At 38.9% G+C, this 20,937-nt stretch overlaps 1 protein-coding gene and 1 pseudogene across 1 annotated transcript in view; both read left to right on the top strand.

Annotated features, from left to right (window-relative positions):
• Positions 1–20,937, top strand: part of LOC104709418 (uncharacterized) — a 40,162-nt gene that overhangs the window by 10,879 nt on the left and 8,346 nt on the right. Inside the window, exon 2 of the mRNA XM_087461067.1 lies at positions 7,210–7,707. Within this exon, the coding sequence (XP_087317193.1) occupies positions 7,210–7,707 (498 nt within the window). The remainder of the gene's footprint in view (positions 1–7,209; positions 7,708–20,937) is intronic.
• Positions 1,090–1,898, top strand: LOC147939877 (uncharacterized; annotated as a pseudogene).

Below are 20,937 nucleotides of genomic sequence, written 5' to 3'. Positions count from 1 at the left end.
GTTTCACTCGGAGCCTCACTTGGAGCCTCACTCGAAGCCTCACTCGTCGGATTTCTCAGTTTTCCATCTCTAATCTGTCACGCCTCACTCGAAGCCTCACTCGTCGATTTCTGAAAACCGAAGGTGATTCGTTTATTTTGTTTAATCGAATCGTTTATCAAATCGTTTTCACTGTTTGGTATTCTTATCAAACCAAAGGTGATTCGTTTCTTTTGTCTTTTGCATGCATATTTCAGGATTCGTTTGAGTTTAAGGTGTTGTAAATTTGCGTTTTCGATCTTAATATTTTTCTAAATGTTATCGAGTTAATGTTATGTGTGGGTATATAGATCTAATTAGCGTTTTTTTTTCCAGTTTACAGAGAATTTTTTAAGTTCGCAAAGACTTAGATATATTCGTCTGGTGAGTCATTATTTAGGAGTTTAAGTTTTTTATTAAGTTCTTGTTCTCTTAGATCTGTGTTTTTGATTGATATGGTTTGACAACCCTGTGTTCGTGGTCGATTCAACACTGTGTTCGTGGTCGAGTTTTGGTGGTTTTGTAAGATGGACAAGTCTTGGGTCTGGCTTCCAAGGTATGAACTTGTCTTTTTTTTTTTTTCTGTTATATGTTTTTCCTTTTCTAAGAATTAACCTTTGGGTGGACCTGTCCACTTTCGTTCGATGTATCCATTTGAAAGGTACTCAAAAGTTTTCATTTGCCTTTGTGTGTATTTGTTGTGTTGTATACAATTAGTAACTAACATGTTTATGCTTAACATGTAGATACATGAAAACATTAAAGTCGTATGTAAAGAACTATGCAAGACCAGAAGCGTGTATGGCTGAAGAATATTTGGCTGGAGAACGTATTGCATTCTGCATGGAGCTCCTTCAAAATTCTGTAATATTTCAAGAAACAACAAACCGTAATGAGGATGTCGAGTCCTCTGAAGGTCGTCCATTAAATAAGGCTGCCCAAGTTGTTCTTACTGATAAAGAGCGAGACATAGCCCATCGATATGTTTTAATGAACATGGAAATGATGAATCCATATGTTGAGTAAATTCATTACTGTGTATAAACTAACTTATTGTGTTTTTCTTTAAGTATGCATTTGGAAGAATTACAAGCTACTGATCGTAGATGTGCCAGGAGAGAAACTCTGTTATGGAAGTTTCATGCAGAGAGGTTCGCACAATGGGTAAAAAACAAGGTATTATATCATTATTTTTCCTTTAAATCCGTTGAACGCCATGAGCATGTATACTACTAATTACTTCTTCTTTATCTTTGTCATTAGATCCCTGCTAACTCAAAAGATCATTCAGCCAAACTGAGATGGTTAGCTTATGGACCAAGACATACAGCTGAAACATATAAAGGGTTTATCATCAATGGGCATCGATTTCACACTGAGGATGTAATGCGTAAGACTCATAACAGTGGAGTAACATATGAAGCCTTCAGCATGTGTAGATCTAGTGCCAGAGACACTAAACATATGGCGGACATAGTTGCGTTCTATGGAGTTATACAAGAGATCATAATGCTGGACTACCACAAGTTTCAGGTTCCTCTATTCAGGTGTAGTGGGCCAACAAAGGAAACGGTGTGAAAGAAGAAGAAGGATTTACACTTGTGAACTTCAATGTCAACCAATCAACGTATCTTCAAGACCCTTACATCCTGGCATCGCAAGCCAAGCAAGTTTTTTATTCTAGAGAAAATGATTCATCACCTTGGTCTGTAGTTATGAGGACGCCACCAAGAGGGTATCATGAGTTAGAGACAGAGGATGAGTTTCTTGTTGCACCCTTATCCATTCCTCAAACTGAAGATTTGGGGGACCTGTCTTCTGATGATGAAAGTTTCTATGTTAGAGAAGATTGTGAAAGAGTCTTAGTAATGGAATCATAAGGATAGAATTACAAGATTGCAGTTAGTCATATGTTTAATGTTTTCATCTCTTTCTCACCATTCGAAAGTCAGTTGTGTTTCAGGTGTATTGTAATGACGAGACAGAGTAACCGTAATTTAGGCCTTGCCCCAACTAATGACACTGACACTTCCCAGCACAATCAAGAAGCAATGTCGCACCAGATTGAGGACGAAATTCATCATGAAGACATATCCCAGCCGGAAGTGCAACCATTAAGTGGAGAACCTCAAAATAGTGAGGTAAATACTAAAAAAAGGAAAACAAGAGGGCCAACTAAGATGCGTGGAGTTGCTAAGAGACCATGAGGACAAGGTTTACGTTGATTTCACAACTCTTGGTCAACATGTTGGTAAAGTATCAGTTACACTCTCCTCATTTCTTGGTCCTCTGGTGAGGGAGCATGTTCCAGTTGTACTGGACGATTGGAGGCATCTGGACGATACAATCAAAGACATTCTGTGGGAAGAAATTCAGGTATTCTCTGTAATCTTACACAAGTCTACTTTATTAAAAACGTATAATAGTACTCAAATTGATTAATGTTTACATTTGAATATTTGATAGGGAAGGTTCAATTTAAATGAAGAGTGGCAAAAAGATTGTGTGTTTTAAGCAGATGGGTGATCTTTGGCAGGCTTCTAAATCTAAACTTCTCTCCAAAGTTCGACATTCGAGTAAGAAAGAGTTACTTGATTTAAAACCAAGTAACATACAATCTGCATCATCATGGAAAAATTGGGTAAAGAATAAGACTAGGGAAGAATTTAAGGTTTGTGTACGCCTATCTATTCATTTGTAGACCAATGTTGTTATTTTTTTTATTTTCAAAATATTTTGATAGTCGGATTGATTTTTTGGTAGGTTCGAAGTGAAAGATTTAGGCAACTCAGGAAGGCGCAGGTTCCCCACACCACCAGCCGCAAAGGAATGACTCGACTGGCTCATGAGATGGTATGGTCAAATTATCTAACTGAGTTATTTCTGATATTTTCACTTAACATCCTTTGTTATTTGTAGAAGAAGAAGAGTTCTAACCCGTCCAAGGTGAGTAGGAGCAAAGTTTGGATAGCAGGACACACTCATTCGGACGGAAAACCAGTGAGACAAGAATTTGCGGAAACAATTGTAAGTGAAATGGGATCAGAAATTAATTCACTCAATTAATAATGCTTCTCCGTATAGCATACAATAATCCTCTTTTAACTCTTTGTGGCAGGTACAAATCAAATCCATTGATAGTGAAATGGGTTCCACATCTACCACTAGTATTAAAGAGGATGCTGTCAGTCAAGTCTTAGGGAAAGACAAGTCTGGAAGGGTTAGAGGTATGGGCAGAGGAGTTACTGCTACAAAGCTATCATTCATTCAGGCTAGAGACGCCCATGTCCAGAAGCTCAAAGCAACACAAGCGGAATTGATCACCAAAATTGAAGATCTCCAAAATATAGTTCGTGAATTGGCTAAAGAGAAGAAGGTTAGTATAGTTAATTTTAAATCGTGTGCTTGATGATAAGGCCAATTTGTATGTTTGTGTTTGTATTAACTTTATTATTCTTTCCACTGTATGATGATTTTTATGCATCGGAGGCTAGTAATGGTAGCAAAATTTTAACTAGGTGTCAACTTCTGGATTGGTGTTTAGAAGATTATGTTGTTGTCGGGGGAGGAGAGTTCTGCTCAGCCGAACCAAATTACAAGATTGGCCATATTGCAATTGGTCCTAATGCAGCAGCTGTCGTTGTCAAATCTGTAACAAACAAAGATGCGTTTGTATGGAGGCTAACCACCATGGTTGTCTCACTTGGGGATGTTGTGGGAACGAAAATTGCATGGCCAACTGATAAAATTATATTGGACAATGATGCAACATCCCATTTGAAAATCAGTCAGCTGGTTCATCGGTAATGTTTTACTTTGACTCTTAAATTATTATGAGATTGTAGAAAGATTTTAAATATGTTATTTTTTTGAATGACTTAGGCATCACTTGATAAAATCATCATCTTTGATTGGAATTCGGAGGATGTAGTAGTTGATGAGGGTCGTTTGTGGTCAAGTTATCCGAAAGAAAAGGCCAACAATATCTTTCTCGGACCTAATGCTTCAATCGTAAAGGTTGAGAAGGTCGTTAAACATGACGCTTATTTGTGGAGACCTACTGATGATATGGTTTTGATGGGTCATGCACTTGATGCCTTTATCGCATGGCCAATAAAGAAGATATTGCTGAGTAATATTATACCTCCAACAAGACCATCACCAATAGCAACATCACCTGGGGTAACAATTCTATCTATTGCTTAAGTTTATATTTGTTGTTATTGGTGATGGTCACTTCTGATATAAGTGTCTGAATTGTTTGGATTATAGACTGCAAGTTGCAGCATCAACACCACCAAATCAGATGGAAAGAAAAAGTGCATGCTTTTGGATTGTAATAATTCAGGACAAGTAGTTGCAGAAGGCAGGGTTTGTTCAACCAATCCAGACGACAAAATCCACTTTTTCCCCTTAGGTCTGAACGCTAGCAAGGTATGGATAGAAGTGTCAAAGATTGGAGATGCAAAAGTGTGGAGACCAAATTCAGAAGTGGAATTAGTTTATGATGCTTTAGGTACAACAGTTGCGTGGCCTAATGATAAACTTTTGTTTGTGTGAAATTGTGGTGTACTTTGAGCTGTGTGGTTGGATTTTGATTTATTAGTTTATGCCTTTTAGAACATTGTAAACTTTGATTTCAATTAATGTTTTCAGGATTTTAAAGGTTTAACCTTTTTATATTTAAATACATAAAATAATAAATTAATCAAAAATCAGTTAAATTGACGACATACAAATAACATAATACGAATGCTATTTGAAAAAAAAAATATAACATTAAGTAACGCTATTAATTAAAATAAAATAACAAAACAAAATTGCTATTATAAAAAGGAATATAGCACGTGTACAAACGCTATTTTATATTACTAATAAATAGCACACTGAAAAGCGCTATCTAATGTGTCGGACCTATTATCGCAGGCAATGATAGAGCGCTTACGAAAACGCTATAATATCGTTCTATAGCGTTTTCTCGATGCTAAGAATACACAATATTCTTGTAATGTTTGCTTCAACATATTTGATTGATTAGCTATCTCCTGAGTCCATAACCTTGCCAAGGTTCGTTTGTTAGTATTGATTTAACACCATTTTTAGTTTGTGTTTGCTTTGCTTTTGAATTTGACATATAGCTTGATCATATTAATGGCTAAATTTGAAACAAAGATTTATGTAATAACATGTGCCATGATCACGTTAATGACATATTTGACACATTTCAGCATCTTAAATCGAGAACTTGATATATGTTACGAACTTTAACAACTAACTTTGAAAACAAAATTTAACAATTTACATAATAAAATTGTTAGTTTTCTTTTTCTAAATTTTTTTGACAAGTTTTGGAATCTTATAGATAGACTCGACACGTGTTGCTATCATGGTACTAACTAATTTTGAAACCAAGTTTTATGTATATCTTATTATATAAATACAAAAAAAAATCTAGTAGAATTAGATTAATAGTTAGAATTTAGATTTAATATTTTCTGAATATAGAAATAGTAATAGTCCCTTGGCATTGGCTCATTTGAGTTAATCTTCTATAGTTGTTGAAAAAAAAATTATTATATGTTGTTAGTTATGTATAAACATACTTTTTATTCTAGGTTTAGAACTTCTATATTTTTTATTATTAAATATTATAATAAAATTAGAATTGACACATATAACGATATCTTATTATATAAACCTTAGTTTTCAAAGTTAGTAATTCATATAATCGCGACACGTGTCAAGTATATCGATAATATTTTGATATGTGTGAAAAGAAAATTTATTTAATAATTATAAGAAAATTAAAAAATATCTTAAAAATAAAAGGATTACAATTAATATTTTTAAATATATAAAACCAAAAGTGATCTATTACATCACTAATTCTAATAGGAAAGTTATCTATTAAATTACTAATTTCAATAGGAAAATATGTACAATTAATAAGGAAAATATTTGCAATTTAATTGTAATTATTATTTATTATAATCATATAGTAAAAAGAAAATTATAAAAATATTTAATGTGTTAAAATTAGTGATTAACATAATAGAAGAAAAATAAAAAATTAATATAATTTTTTTAAGTTTTTCAAATGGTGAATGATTTGATAACTTATTTAATATTATGTTACTATATAAATGTGAAATTGAAAATGACATTTTCTGTTACTTTAATTTACTATTAAATTTCCTATATTAATTGCATAAGGACAACTAACTCTTTACTATTTACCGAAATAGTTGAAATCAGATTGCTACATTCTTTTTGACCCTTAGTTCATCGATCTTCAGCTATAAATAAATGTATGTTTTAGGAAGAAAAACCATCAATCATAAATTTCTCTCTATAGTAGTGTCTTGTTGTTAATGATTAACTTTGAAACCAAACTTTATATAATAAGATATTTTAGGAATATTATGTTAAATGTAAAAATTATATAAAAATAAACTGATATTAATTTAGGTAAGTAGGAATCAATTTAGTAGAGATAGACATTAATTTTGTTTGCGATTTTATAGCCATATTTTAGTTATATTTTGTGAAATTTTTGAGGGATTAATTTTATAATTTATTATAACTAATGGTATATTGCCAAATGTATTTCAAAAATGTTAATATAGATTTTGGAAAGACCATGCACATAATTTTTCGAGTCCAATTAAAAAAAGGAATACTCTTTTTTTTCCTTGTAGTTTTACTTTTAGGTAAGAAATAGGAAAAACTTATATTATAAATAATAATCAAGTTTATGTAACTCTAAATATAGATGCAAAAAAAAATAATAAAATAAAAACCCAAAATAAAAACGTAAAAAGATTGTAATAGTTGGCGCAAACCCATACGTAAATGTTTCATGCCATTGGAACAATTAAATCAAGTGTTAAAAACAGTTTTCCGACTAAAAATGGTTAAATTTTACAGAGTACCGATTCAGTTATTTTAACTTTCATATGCTATCAAACCGAAATGTCCACAGAAAAAAAAAAGTAGCAACAAATATTTATATGGCATGTGCAACAGATTTCAGTTTCAAAACGTTTTTAAAAACTAAACATGAAGAACAATCCAAAGACCATTTAACATTTCACCAAAAAAAAAAAAAAAAACACACACAAGCGGAGTCCCAAAATCGAAAGGTAACGAAAAGAATGACGTTCAACATTCATAAATTCATAGCAAACCTAGCGTGGTTTCTTGTATTGCACGTCACTGTGATCTCCTACGCGGATAGGGGACATTTCGTCACAACGGAGCTGAAGATAGTTAATGGAATGCATGGCTTGAAACGGCCAGAGATCGTTTACCACTGTCAAGCTATTAACAGTGGCCTTGATTATGGATGGCGACGAGCCAAAAGGCCATCATTTGGCTCCTCCCAGGACGTACTCTTGGAAGGCGGCCAAAAACTGGAGGAGGAGATTCATCGCTGTCAATTTCGGTCAGTGCTAGGTACAGCAAATGTCGATATCCGTATGACCGCCATTGATTCCGAGATGTGTAATAATCAAAAGGCATGTGCGGTTCATGTGGTTACACCGGAAGGGATATTGTTCGATGGTAAAGAATGGGATTTTGAGGAGAGGTATCCAAGGCTTATACCACGAAAATACATCGAAGCTAAGTGGAAACCCTGGCCACGACGCAGCCGTGGTGGGGGATCTGGAAAACAACGTCGCTCAGGGGGTTCACAATGATTTAGTGCCCATATATATATAATAAGGCTTAAACGTTAAACGAATGTGAATCATTGAGGTTTCATGATGAACATTATACAGTGGAGTTATTTTTATGTTTAAGGAATTTTGTTAATATTTCTTTACTGTATAATGTTTCGAAATATTTGAATCCCTTTTATGTTACACTTTACATTTTAGTTTGTAACTTTGTATAATTGCAAAAATATTTTAAAACTTATGTTTAGTTTTCAATTTTTCATCTTTCTTTTTTTTCTGTTAAGAAATTAATTGTTCAGTTAAAGCTTGATCCTTCACATAAACAAGTCACACTTTTATAATTGATGCAACAAGATATTTACTTAATTTTAAAACCAGGATTCCATATTATGCAAGAATCTTTTAAAAATATCAATTTAGGTATTATTCTGTAGCTAGATTATTTATATGTTTATAAAAATTTATGAAGCTTTCACTATTTATCTCTAAAATTTCGTCATAATACAGTATTTACAGATAATGAAATATATTAATTATTATTTTAAATAAATAGTTTACTAAATAAATTATAGATATCAATCAATATTAGTCTTTAATTTCGTTGCTTCAAATAAATTTAAATAATAAAACTGAAATATATTTATCAAAAGAAGAAATTAATCATTCAAGAAAATTAAATTACATAAAAAGAAATAAACAGATTGTTGTCTCAAAGATCAGAATCAGTTGACCCAAATGAATTGCTACATCTTAAATATAAAAATGTCACTTTCGGTGTGAAAGCAAGAGCTGAAAACCCTAGTAAATACTTAGAAGAGGAGGCTCAAAGAAATGTATCTTTATTCCTAAAGAAAATGGTTTACATCACATTGTCCTTTTATAGTGGAGCAATGGTTAACCTAATGATTACAAGCCTAGGTAGATTATAGACAAGTGTCATCATCAAAAACAGATTGTTGATGACACAAGAGGACTGAACATATTTCTCATTTGAATTGTAGCATAAGCTGGCCTTGGATCCTTGACTGTACAGAAAGCACATGAGGTAAGAGATTTTCCTATGTTATCGTTGGAGACTGAGGTCATTTGAACATAAGCAACAACAGCGGGTTTTTCATCCATAGGGCCCATCTTAGCTTGTTGTTGGACTGAAATTTGGGCTATACAACTTACATTCCCCCCCCCCCCCCCTCCTTCAAACTTTGGGTGGGTGGTGAGACCACACCAAGTTTGAACCTCAGATGAGTAAAAACTTGAACTGGCAAAGATTTAGTAAAGATATATGAAGTTGATGAGCTCCAGGGATATGATAATCTACCAAAGTTCCTTCTGCAACCTGATCTCGAACATAGTGATAATGCACTTTGAAGTGCTTAGTCTTCTTATGCAGCGTTGGGTTTGCTGAGAGGTACCCAACGGATAGATTATCGCAGTATAACTCAGGCGCATGGGAGAGCGGCATCCCAATATTGTCCAAAAGATCTTTTAACCAGGTAACTTCGGCTGTTGTTCAAAGAGACAACGATACTATGCCTCTGTTGAGCTGCGAGATACTGATGTATGTTGTTTTGCAGACCAGGAAATTAGATTTTTGCCAAGAAAAGTGCAAAAGCCACCAGTTGAGCGACTAATGGTAGGACACCCTGCATAATGACTGTCTCTGTAGGCACGCAATGTCGAATCAATGTCATTAGAGTAGGAAATTCCATAGCCTGGTTCCTTTGATATACCTGAGTATTCGTTTCAGCAAACTGAAGTCAGCCACCGTTGGAGAATGCATTCTTTGACACACACGATTAACTGTAAACTGTATGTCTGGATGCGTGAGAGTGAGATACTGCAATTTTCCCGCCAAGCTCCGAAACAGAGTTGGTTGATCAAATGACTCTTCTTGACCTTTCACTTTTTGAAGCTTCAGGGGTAGTGGCGTTGAGGCTGGAACACGGTCAGTCATACCTGCAGCAAGGAGGAGATCCTCTGCGTATTTGTGCTGATTTAGGAACAAGCTTGCAGAATGATAATGAGCTTGTATTTCAAGAAAATAACTCAATCTTCCCATATCTTTAAAACTCTTGATTTAAGGCATGAAGTAATTCATCAATCAACTTTTAATTATTTCCAGTCAGTGCCATGTCATCCATATAGAGTAGCAGGATGGTGAGGTTGTTGTTCTTGAGATAGACAAAGAGTGATGGATCCTTAAAGCTGCACTCAAAGCCAAACTTCAAAAGAAATTTACTGAATTATCATACCATGCTCAAGGAGCCTGCTTTAAGTCGTACACTGCTTTATTGAGCTTCCATACATGCGACAGATATGCACTTTCAGCGAAGTCAGGAAGTTGATTCATGTACACTGTCTCATTTAAATCTTCGTGTAGGAAGGTATTTTTAACATCTAACTGCTTGATCTCCCAATTGTGAGCCATTGCAGCATAAAGAACCATACAAACTGTTGCAGTTCGAGCCACATGACTATAAGTTTCAAGACAATCTACTCCTTCTTGATCATAGCCTTTGGCTACCAAACGAGCCTTCAATTTTTCCAAGCTCCCATCAGCCTTAAGTTTTGTTTTGAAGACCTACCTACAACCGAGTACATTCATATCTTGTTGATATGGAACCAGAGAAAAAGTGTTTGTTTCCACAAATGAGTCAACTTCATCACCCATAGCTGCTGCCCATCCTAGATGTTTTAGAGCAGAAGCTACTATTTTAGGTTCTTTAACAGTGGTGTGAGTGACGCGGAGAACATATTTGGGATTTGGTTTTCGAACTCCATCCTTTCCTCTTGTTATCATGGTATGATCATTGACTGTAGCCTGCAGTGGGGGAAAATCCTCTTCTGAGAAAAGTGAAGCCTCACTTGAAGAAACTTCATCACTATCTGTAGTTGCAGAGTCAGAAGCTGAATTTACGGAATTTGCAACCTGATATGTAACCTTAGGAATTAATCCTTGTTGGTTAACTGTAGTAGGAGCAACTACTGCAGACACTGGATCCTCTAGTGGGGTAGAGGATTTATCCTCATTGCCTTGTGGAGACAGGAAACTTTATTGCCAGGCAGATAAAAGAGGACTTGTTGTTGGAGGGACAAGAGTAGAGTACTCGTCTGCAAAGGGAAAGACATTTTCATTAAAGAGCACATGCCTACTGATGTAAACACGACCTATCGGAGGATAGACACACCTATAGCCCTTGTACTTGTCATTATAACCAAGAAACACACACTTCAGTGACTTAGGATCGAACTTGTTACCACAATAAGCATGAAATGTGGGGTAGCAAACACTACCAAACACTCGAAGAGATGAGTAATCCGGTTTCTCTGAGAACAAAACTTCATAAGGAATTTGAAAGGACTTGAGAGCAGAGGAGGGTAACCGATTACTGAGATAATTTGTAGTGAAAAAGGCTTCAACCCAATAATGTTGTGGGACTTTACTTTGAAACATCATGTTGAGTCCTAATTCAGACAAATGACGATGTTTTCTCTCGGCTAAACCATTTTGTTGTGGCGTGTGAGGACACAAAATTAGTTGTTTGATCCCACTGTTTGCAAGATGATTAACAAATTGAGTACTAATAAATTCACCACTACCATCACACTGAAACATCTTAATTTTCTCACTAAACTGATTCTCAACAAGATTTTGGAAAAGTAGAAAAACTGAGTAGAAATCAGATTTATTCTTCAATGGAGAAAACTAACAATAGCGAGAGTAATTGTCAACAAAGATAACATAATATCTGATTTTTTGTATAGATGTGACAGGAGCAGGACCCCACAAATCACAATGTAGCCTCTCAAGAGGTTTACTAACTACAAAAGTAGAAGAGAAGAAAGGAAGTTGAGCACTCTTGCCAAGCCTGCAGGACTCACAAAGCTTGTTGGTGCATTTATTGACTGAAATTGCTGCGGTTGACGAAAAGTGTTGAAGGACCTCTGCACTTGGATGCCATAGCCTTTTGTGCCAAACCTCATCACTGGTTGCAAGTTGATGTGTTGAGTAAAAAGCAGTGAAGGCAGGGTTTTCTAACACATAGTGATCCTTACTCCTGTTTCTAGTTGTGAGAGCTTCTTGGTGTGCTTGTCCTTTACACGCACATTATCAGAGTCAAACTTAACCGGGCAAGAATAATCTGAACATAACTTTGATACTGACAAAAGAGACTGAGTAACATTGGGACAAACAAGAACATCATTCAGAGGAAGGAATTTACCTGTCAAAGTCTGAAGAGGAACTGATCCAATGTGAGTGATAGGTGAGAAATCACTATTTCCAACCATAAAAGAATCATTTCCATTATATGGTTGTGCTTGTTGCAGGTTTGTAGTGGAGTTGGTGATATGAGTAGTCAAACCACTGTCTGGAAGCCATTCAGTATCATTTTGATGTTCACCTTCAGAAACTCTCATAGCAGCAAGAGCAGTAGGTAATTTAGTTGAATGAAAATCCTCATTGTAGCAGTTGTAACACTTGGCAACACTACGACCATATCTTCCACGAATCTGACAAGTAGGCCGAGAGGAAGCATTATTCTGACTACTCCCATGTTGCTGAAAGCCTCGACCCCTGGTAGAGTAGTTTCCTCTACCTCTGTAACCATTACCAGAACCAGACCTTCCTCCTCTGTTGTTGGAGGATCCCCTGCCAAAGTATGTTTTCTCAGCTTGAAAGGCAATATGTGGTGTGACTGAAGGAGCAGCGAAGTAAGTCTTCAGCTTATCAATAAAGGCAATGACTTTGACAACATCTTCATAACACAGACCAGACATTGTATCTATAGAGTGTTCAATCACAGTAGCAACCGGCTCATATTCCTTGCCTAGACCAGTTAACAAGCCATGAATCTTCTCTAAATCGGTCATAGGAGAGCCGATAGAGTCTAACTGATCAAACACTTGCTTTAGCTCACTAAGATACTCATCCATCGGTCTACCATACTTAAGACAAGCACACAACCTGTTATGCAGTTCGAAATTCCTAATAGTAGAGACTCGATTAAATTTCTTAGCAAGAGCAGACCATACCTCTTGAGCAGAGTGCATACCATAGACTGCTCGGAGTGCCGGTTCAGCTAGAGAGCCAAATATCTACGCCATGACCAATTGATCATTACGAACCCATTTCGCAAACTCTCTAGATTAGGTTCTGTAATGACTCCAGCAGTACTAGTAACAGAATGAGTTGCTTATGGACGAGAGATCGAACCATTGACGTAGCCGAGTAACATTTGAGGTGTAATAAAGGACTCAATTTGAGTCTTCCATAGCCAATAGTTGAACTCTGTAAGTTTGAGAGTCACAACTTGAAAGATAGAGAGAGGAGCGGAAGAAAAAGATTCAGTTGTAGCCATTGAGGAGTATTACCGGCGGTCTGATACTATGAAAGCAAGAGATGAAAACCCTAGTAAATACATAGGAGATGAGGCTAAAAAATGTATCTTTATTCTTAAAGAGAGAGGTTTACATCACATTGTCCTTTTATAGTGGAGCAATGGTTAACCTAATGATTACAAGCCTAGGTAGATTATAGACAAGTGTCATCATCAAAAACAGATTGTTGATGATGCAAGAGGACTGAACATGTTCCTCATTTGGATTGTAGCATGAGCTGGCCTTGGATCCTTGACTATACAGAGAGCACATGAGATAACAGACTTTTCTCTATTACCGTTGAAGGCCGAAGTTATTTGAACTTTTTTTTTTTTTTTGTTAAATTGTAAATATTTCATTGAAAATGAAAAAAGTTTAGGATACAATTCAAAGAATTGAAACCTATACATATGGTTTCATGGCAAAAAAAGTTAAAAAACATGAAAACATAATACGGTAATTAAACCAAGAGTTCGGTCCATGTACTCAACCAACAAGCTTTGGGAACAAGATGAAGCGATGACGTTTATGTTGTCCTTCCCGAATGAGTTGCAAAAAGAGAAGGGCTGATGTAGATGGTAAGACACCTCGATATGACTAATAACTAGCTATGGAAACCTTTCGTAGGAGGCCTGGGACCAAGCCGTCAACGGTAAAACTCCAAAACATCGATCATAAACTCTCCCAGCTTTATGTGAGATTGTTTCTTCGTTTCAATCCATGAGCTTTCCCAGAACGGAACCTCACACGCCATAATAAATAATAATAAATAATAAATAATAAATATATAAATATAATATAATAATAAACAACTAAGCTAGTGGTCCCATACCCACTAGCCACCTAACCACAATCACACCAAATAGCGGAAATAATAAAACCAATAAATAACCAATCAACCAATAACCAATCAACCGATCACAACAATAAACAAACATTGAAAACAAATTGCCAGAAAAATAAGAAAAGAACAACCTCACAAGTGAAACCACGAAATCAAAACGAACCGTTACCTTTCTAATCCCTCCGGTTCAAAGCAAGGTCTATACGTCCCGAATCTTCCCACGAAATTTCAGCACGATCGGATCTCCGATGAAACCGCAATCGATCCCGAAACACCCGCTGGTCTCAATCCGCGACTGAAACGAAACGCCTCACGAAACTGCCAATATCTCCTAGAATATTAACTCAAATTCACTTCTGTAAAAAAGAGAGTGTACGAAAATGTCTTAGCTACAACCCTACCAAATATCAAAACCTTTCGAAACGATTTGAGCAATCGGGTCTTCCTTCTCCCAAACCCTAACAGCTTTGTTTCTCTCTTTGCTCTAAAGAAAAAGCTTGATCTCCGCACAAAAGAAGAGAGGAGGCGTGACATGAGAGAAATTAGAGATTTATGGTTTAATTAGATTAAACCAGGATTTAATTAAACCAAAATCAATTAAAGTACACTCCATTGGTTTACTCAATACATCCCAAACTCTAATCCTGGAACACAGATGTTACAATTCTCCCCCACCAACATAGATTCGTTCTCGAATCTTGAACAACCAACAGTCAAGGACTCCCGTGCAACCGTCTACACGACCCGCACTCCTCCGACCGATCTACGAAAGGTCACCTATAGGCGAGAGACTCACGTTCCAGGCATTATTTGCTCTCGACTTTTGAACTTTCCTTTACTCACACGGCTAAACCTTGAGTTTTTATTGGCTCCTCATCAGGCTGAACCTGCATGCCAAAATATTGGCTCCTCATCGGGCCTAAGCCCGCATGCCATAATATATAAAGGAAGTCCAATATTCGTCTCTCGGGTTGCCACCCTACAGCGCGCCCCCGGATCGTCATCCGAAGTCGATATACCAACCATACTCTCAAGTCACAAAGTCTCAGAATATGGCAGTACTAGGAGAACTAACGTCCCCCAAGAGTCGCGAGCAAACAATTTTGAACACGTCTGAGTCCTATCCCTAACCAGGTTTCCTTCTCGTGGCTCGCGTAAGATAACACAATGCCCTACCAGCCACATATCCCCTGACTGGAATACCTCATGACCACACATGGATCATCTTACTGCCACTAGGGCCGCCACAAAGGCCAAACAAATGTCCTAAACAGGACCGCCACAAAGGCCAAACAAATGTCCTAAACAGGACCGCCACCAAGGCCAAACAATTGTCCTAAACAGGACCGCCACCAATGCCACTCGCCCCGAAGGACCGTCACGAAGACCACTTGTCCCGAAAGACCGCCTAAACAGGCAACTCTAGCTAAACAGCCCGCCACAAAGGCCACACAATTGGCTAAACAGCCCGCCACAAAGACCACACATGGCTAAACAGCCCGCCACAAAGGCCACACAATGGCTAAACAGCCCGCCACATAGGCCACACACGGCTAAACAGCCCGCCACAAAGGCCACACAATTGGCTAAACAGCCCGCCACAGAGGACACACAATTGGCTAAACAGCCCGCCATAAAGGGCACACAATGTCTCAAAAGACCGTCACACACGGGCACAATGACTCAAAAGTCCGCTATGAAGGCCACACAATGTCTCAGAAGACCACCACACCCGGGCACAATGACTCAAAAGTCCGCCACGAAGGCCACACTAGCCCCTCCAAGGCTCACAACCACTAAAAATGGACAATTCTAACTCCCATAAAACATTCTATTTTTAGAACTTTCCACTTTTGGAATCATTCCTCTTTTAGAAACTTCTAATTCAAGGAACTTTCTCTCAACACCATCATAGTCCCAAAGAACTTTCATCAAAGGAATCTTCTTCTTCCGAAGTTCCTTGATCCTCCTCCCGAGAACTCTCACTAGTCTTGCCTCCAAAGTCATGTTAGGCTGAAGATCTTAGGAATCTTAGCCAACACTCCTAATCTCTGTGGCATTTTGCGGTCTAGGCCAATCTCTGATAACCTGAAACTTTTTCGGATCTACAGAATCCCCATCTGCAGACACAATATGACCTAGAAAACCCATCTCACGCTGCCAGAAACTACACTTCCTCAACTTAGAAAACAACTTCCGCTCCCGCAGCTTCTCCAGAACTGCTCTCAAATGCATTGCATGCTCCTCATGACTCTTAAAGGAAACCAAGATGTCGTCAATGAAAATGATGACAGAAACGTCCTGAAACATGCTGTTCATCAATATCATAAACGTTTTTGGCGTGTTAGTCAACCCAAACGGCAACACCACAAACTCATCAACCCATACCTCGTCTTTCTACTTGACGAACACCACCGACGCCCCCCACGGTGAAGTGATAAAACGAAAGAATCCTCTATTTACTTCCTCAACTCTACTAGTCTAATAATCAAGTATGCTGACATCAACTCACCACCATCTGAAAATCAACCCCTCTCGCCAGTCCAAGAACCTCTAGTAACTTGCCTCTAAGGAAAACTTCCTCAAGATGGCTTAATCCAAAATTAACTTTCCGCTTAGCAATTCTCCACAGCAAATCATCAATATGAGCGTAATAAAACAAACAAGCACCATACATTTGCATATTCTTATTCACCGCATCAAATGCTTTGCAGGTCGTTAACTCAAACCACTTGACTTATTCCCTCCAATAAGCTTACCAAAACCTTGAATCTAGCAACCCTGTCCATCTCCAATGAAATTCATCCAACATCGTCGCAACGATTAGTTTATCCTGCCATGAAGGCTTCTCGTGAACTTATGTATCTGGCAAACATGCCTTTCCCGGCTCATACCTGCTGCAACTCCCCTTCCCAAGACTCCAGCACCACCGGCCGCACAATCTTGGCGCAACAGCCACACATTCACAACCGCTCCAATCATAAAACCCTGGCCCACTGGACAACACATCCAAAACCTGAGATTAGACCGCCAGCACTCTCTCGAGGTCTACACTCAGTCGTTATGTTTATACTTACGTCCTAGGCAATGCTTGCTCCCAACTCTCCCACCCTTAGGTCGCAACCTTCGAGCCATATTGATCTCACTCTGAGACCTCCGTCTTCGAGTTATACCGTCTCACTCTTGGACCATAATCCTCAAGATCTCGGTATCAGAGGAACTAATCATCCCCTCAGGGGAACATCATCCCCTCTGCTACTTTCGGAGCCCACAGCCCCTCGAGCTATCAGTATTCTGGGAAAACCACCATCCCTTCAGGAGCAACTATCCTTAAAGACTATAAACATCTTTCGACAAAAGAAACTTCCCATGGTACAAGTATAACATTACAATGTTACACCTACCCACACAACTTCTAATATCCAACTGGATTACCCACCAAACAGATAAATATTTGCTCCAACTACATATGTCCATCTATCCGCCTCTCTAGGCTCGATACCTCTCGCGAAGAATCTCGCACCGGTCATCTACCACTGCTCCATCCTCCTAACATAAGATGGAAAGTCCTCAACATCTGTAGCCCTCGGCTGCACCCCGCCACATGCGGCACAACTGGAGCCTGCACTGGTACCCCTCTTGGTAACCGCTCTGATAGTACGCCAACAGATCTGCCAAGGGATCATCTCGACCCTGGGCTCCACCTGCTGCAACCCCACACCTGGGTTCCCAGCACCCCCGGTATGCTCACCGGCTAACCCCCTCTGGTCCCTCCTGATACGCTTGCGACGCTCTGACGCACCTCCTCGTGGAACTCTGGACCACACACTCGCTGGCCTCGGGACCGCCCGACCATGACCACGAACATGTCCCCATCCACGACCAACAACTCAAACACCTTTAGCCACTGCAATTCCAAGAACATAGGCTAACAAGCAATCTTAACATAATACAAACACACAAAAACAATAACTCACCGTGGAATCACACTGTATGCTCGAAGAGGATGTTCTAGGACTCCATGCCACACACAATTGACTAACTCACATAATCAATCAAGACATGTAATCTCAAACATCTACATCACAAAGCCTAGTGAACCCAAACCTAGAACCGTAAGGGCTCTGATACGAAACTGAAACGACCCGACCCTTTTTTTAAAAAAAATAATAGTAATAAATAATAAATAATAAATATATAAATATAATATAATAATAAACAATTAAGCTAGTGGTCCCACACCCACTAGCCACCTAACCACGATCACACCAAACAGCGAAAATAATAAAACCAATAAATAACCAATAAACCAATAACCAATAAACCGTAATAATTCCAAAACCATAAACTAAATATCTAATCAACATAAACCAAAGAACCAACAATCCTAGTCAACATTCTAGGACTCAACTCTACCAACCTAACAAAAGCCAGACAACAACCAAGCGAGCCACTAGAACATCCTCTTCTTCATTGCCATGATCCCATTGTAGAGAAAGATATTTCTTCTTATTGATTATAGACATGAGTACAGCTCTATCTATACAGAAAGTATGAAGCTAATCTAGAGAATATACACTAAATATTACAAACGTGATGGAGAAGTAATTAACATAATTACAAAGATATCGTATATTCTCTATACGCCTCCACAAGATAAACGACCGGGAGAGAGGTCTATCTTGGGAGAGTGAGCTGTAAGAATGGATCGAGAAACTGGTTTGGTAAGAGCATCGGCAAGCTGGTCCTTGGATAATATGTGAGCAACTCGTAGAAAACCGGACTGAACCATTTCATGGATAAAATGATAGTCAAGCGCCACATGCTTTATACGTGAGTGAAAAACTGGATTAGCACTAAGGTAAGTAGCACCAACATTGTCGCAGTAGATAACAGGCTGAGTAGAAGAGGTGACGCCTAATTCGTGCATAAGAGAAGTGAGCCAGCGAAGGTCTGCAGCAGTGTCAGCCACCGCACGATACTCCGCTTCGGTGGACGAACGAGCGACGGTCTTTTGCTTCTTAGAAGACCATGTGATAGGATTAGGACCCAAATAAACAATGTTAGCGCTGGTGGATGTGTAGTCATCGCGGTTGCCAGCCCAATCGGCATCGGAGAATGCATAAAGATTAATGCTGTTGGTGCGACGAAGAAGAATACCATGATCACGAGTGCCAGAGAGATACCAAAGGATTGTCTTCACGGCTGTCCAGTGGAGGTCAGTGGGACAATGCATGAACTGAGAGAGCTTGTTGACTGCGAAAGCAATGTCTGGACGTGTGAAATGAAGACATTGGAGACTCCCCACAACCATGCGATATTCAGAGCCATCAGGAAGAGGAGTACCGGAAGACAGTTGAAGGCGAGACTCGGTTGACATGGGAGTTGTTACCGACTTGGCGTTTGTCATGTGAACCCGAGCCTATAAGTCGTTGATGTACTTGCGTTGGCAGAGATGGAGACCAGACTTGGAACGAACCACTTCGATGCCCAAGAAGTAGCTAAGCTCACCTTGATCTTTGAGAGAAAAACGAGCACTAAGAAGAGCAATAAACTTTTCCACCTGGTGGGAATCGTTGCCTGTGACAATTATGTCGTCAACGTAAACGAGAACATAGATAGTAACTCCCTTGGTGAGAAGAGAGAAGAGAGAGGCATCGGAGAGAGCATTAACAAAGCCAGACGCTTGAAGAAATGTCTTGAGCTCCAAGTACCAAGCACGAGGTGCTTGTTTCAGACCGTACAGTGCCTTGCGAAGTTTGCAAATGTGGTCCGTTTTTTCTCGATCAACAAAACCAACAGGCTGTTTCATATATATATCCTCAGTTAGAGTGCCCTGCAAGAAAGCGTTATTGACGTCCAATTGTCGGAGAACCCAGTCACGTGACACCGCCAAGTCAAGAACCAGTCGGATTGTTGTAGGTTTGATAACGGGGCTGTAAGTCTCAAAGAAATCAATACCTGGACGTTGATGAAACCCCTTTGCAACTAAGCGGGCCTTGAACCGATCAATGGAGCCATCGGGTTTTCTTTTTATGCGAAAAACCCACTTGTTCCCAACGAGATTAAGAGATGGATCAGGTGGTATCAAATCCCAAGTTTGTTCACGAACGGCGGAGTTAAGCTCAGAGCTCATTGCACCTCGCCATTGTTCATCTTTCAATGCTTGAGTGACACAGCTGGGCTCCACTTCAGAATTACTGGACAAGGCATCAAGCGACAATTTTTTTACGAGTTTGGTGATATTGTTCGCTCGTGTGACCATGGGATGTAAGTTGTAATGTTGTGGTGGCGAATGTGGAGACAGAGATGGTGACATACTCGAACCAGCGGATTCAGACGGCGACGAGGACTGTGGTGAGGAGGTGAGAGGCGGAGTCGGTGTGGAGATCAGAGAAGATGCCAACGATCCGTGACCAGAGACAAGTGATGTCGGTGTAGGAGTAGAGTGTGAGGCGGAACCAGAGACTGTAGGTGCTGGTGGTGAAGAATCCAAACCTGGGGGCTCAACTTCTGGTGGTGGAGAGAGTGAATGTGTCGAGATGATTGTATGTGGTGGAGATATGTCGAGAGGAAAAACGGGAGAGATGATGGGAGTGTTGGAGGATAGTGTTTTGAAAGAAAAGGAATTCTCAATGAAAGAAACATGACGAGACACATAAATTCGAGTTGAGACAGGATCAAGACACAAAAAAGCGCTTTGAGTTAAAGAGTATCCGAGAAACACACACGACACGGAACGAGGATCTAATTTGTGGTTGGTGTATGGACGAAGACAAGGATAACATAGACACCCGAATACCTTAAGCTTTGAGTAGTTGGCAGGAGTGTGAAAGAGCCGTTCATATGGAGTAGCATTGGCAAGCGTTGGTGTAGGTAAGTGGTTGATGAGATACACGACAGTAGCAAGGGCATAGCTCCAGTAGGTGATGGGGATGGAGGCGTGTGAGAGAAGAGCTAGGCCTGTTTCTACGAAGTGACGATGCCGTCGTTCCGAGAACCCATTATGCTCTGGTG

The sequence above is a fragment of the Camelina sativa genome, chromosome 8 (assembly GCF_030686135.1).
Source record: "Camelina sativa cultivar CO46 ecotype springtype chromosome 8, ASM3068613v1".
NCBI classification, from domain to species: domain Eukaryota; kingdom Viridiplantae; phylum Streptophyta; class Magnoliopsida; order Brassicales; family Brassicaceae; genus Camelina; species Camelina sativa.
This window is presented reverse-complemented; position numbering and strand designations above follow the sequence as displayed.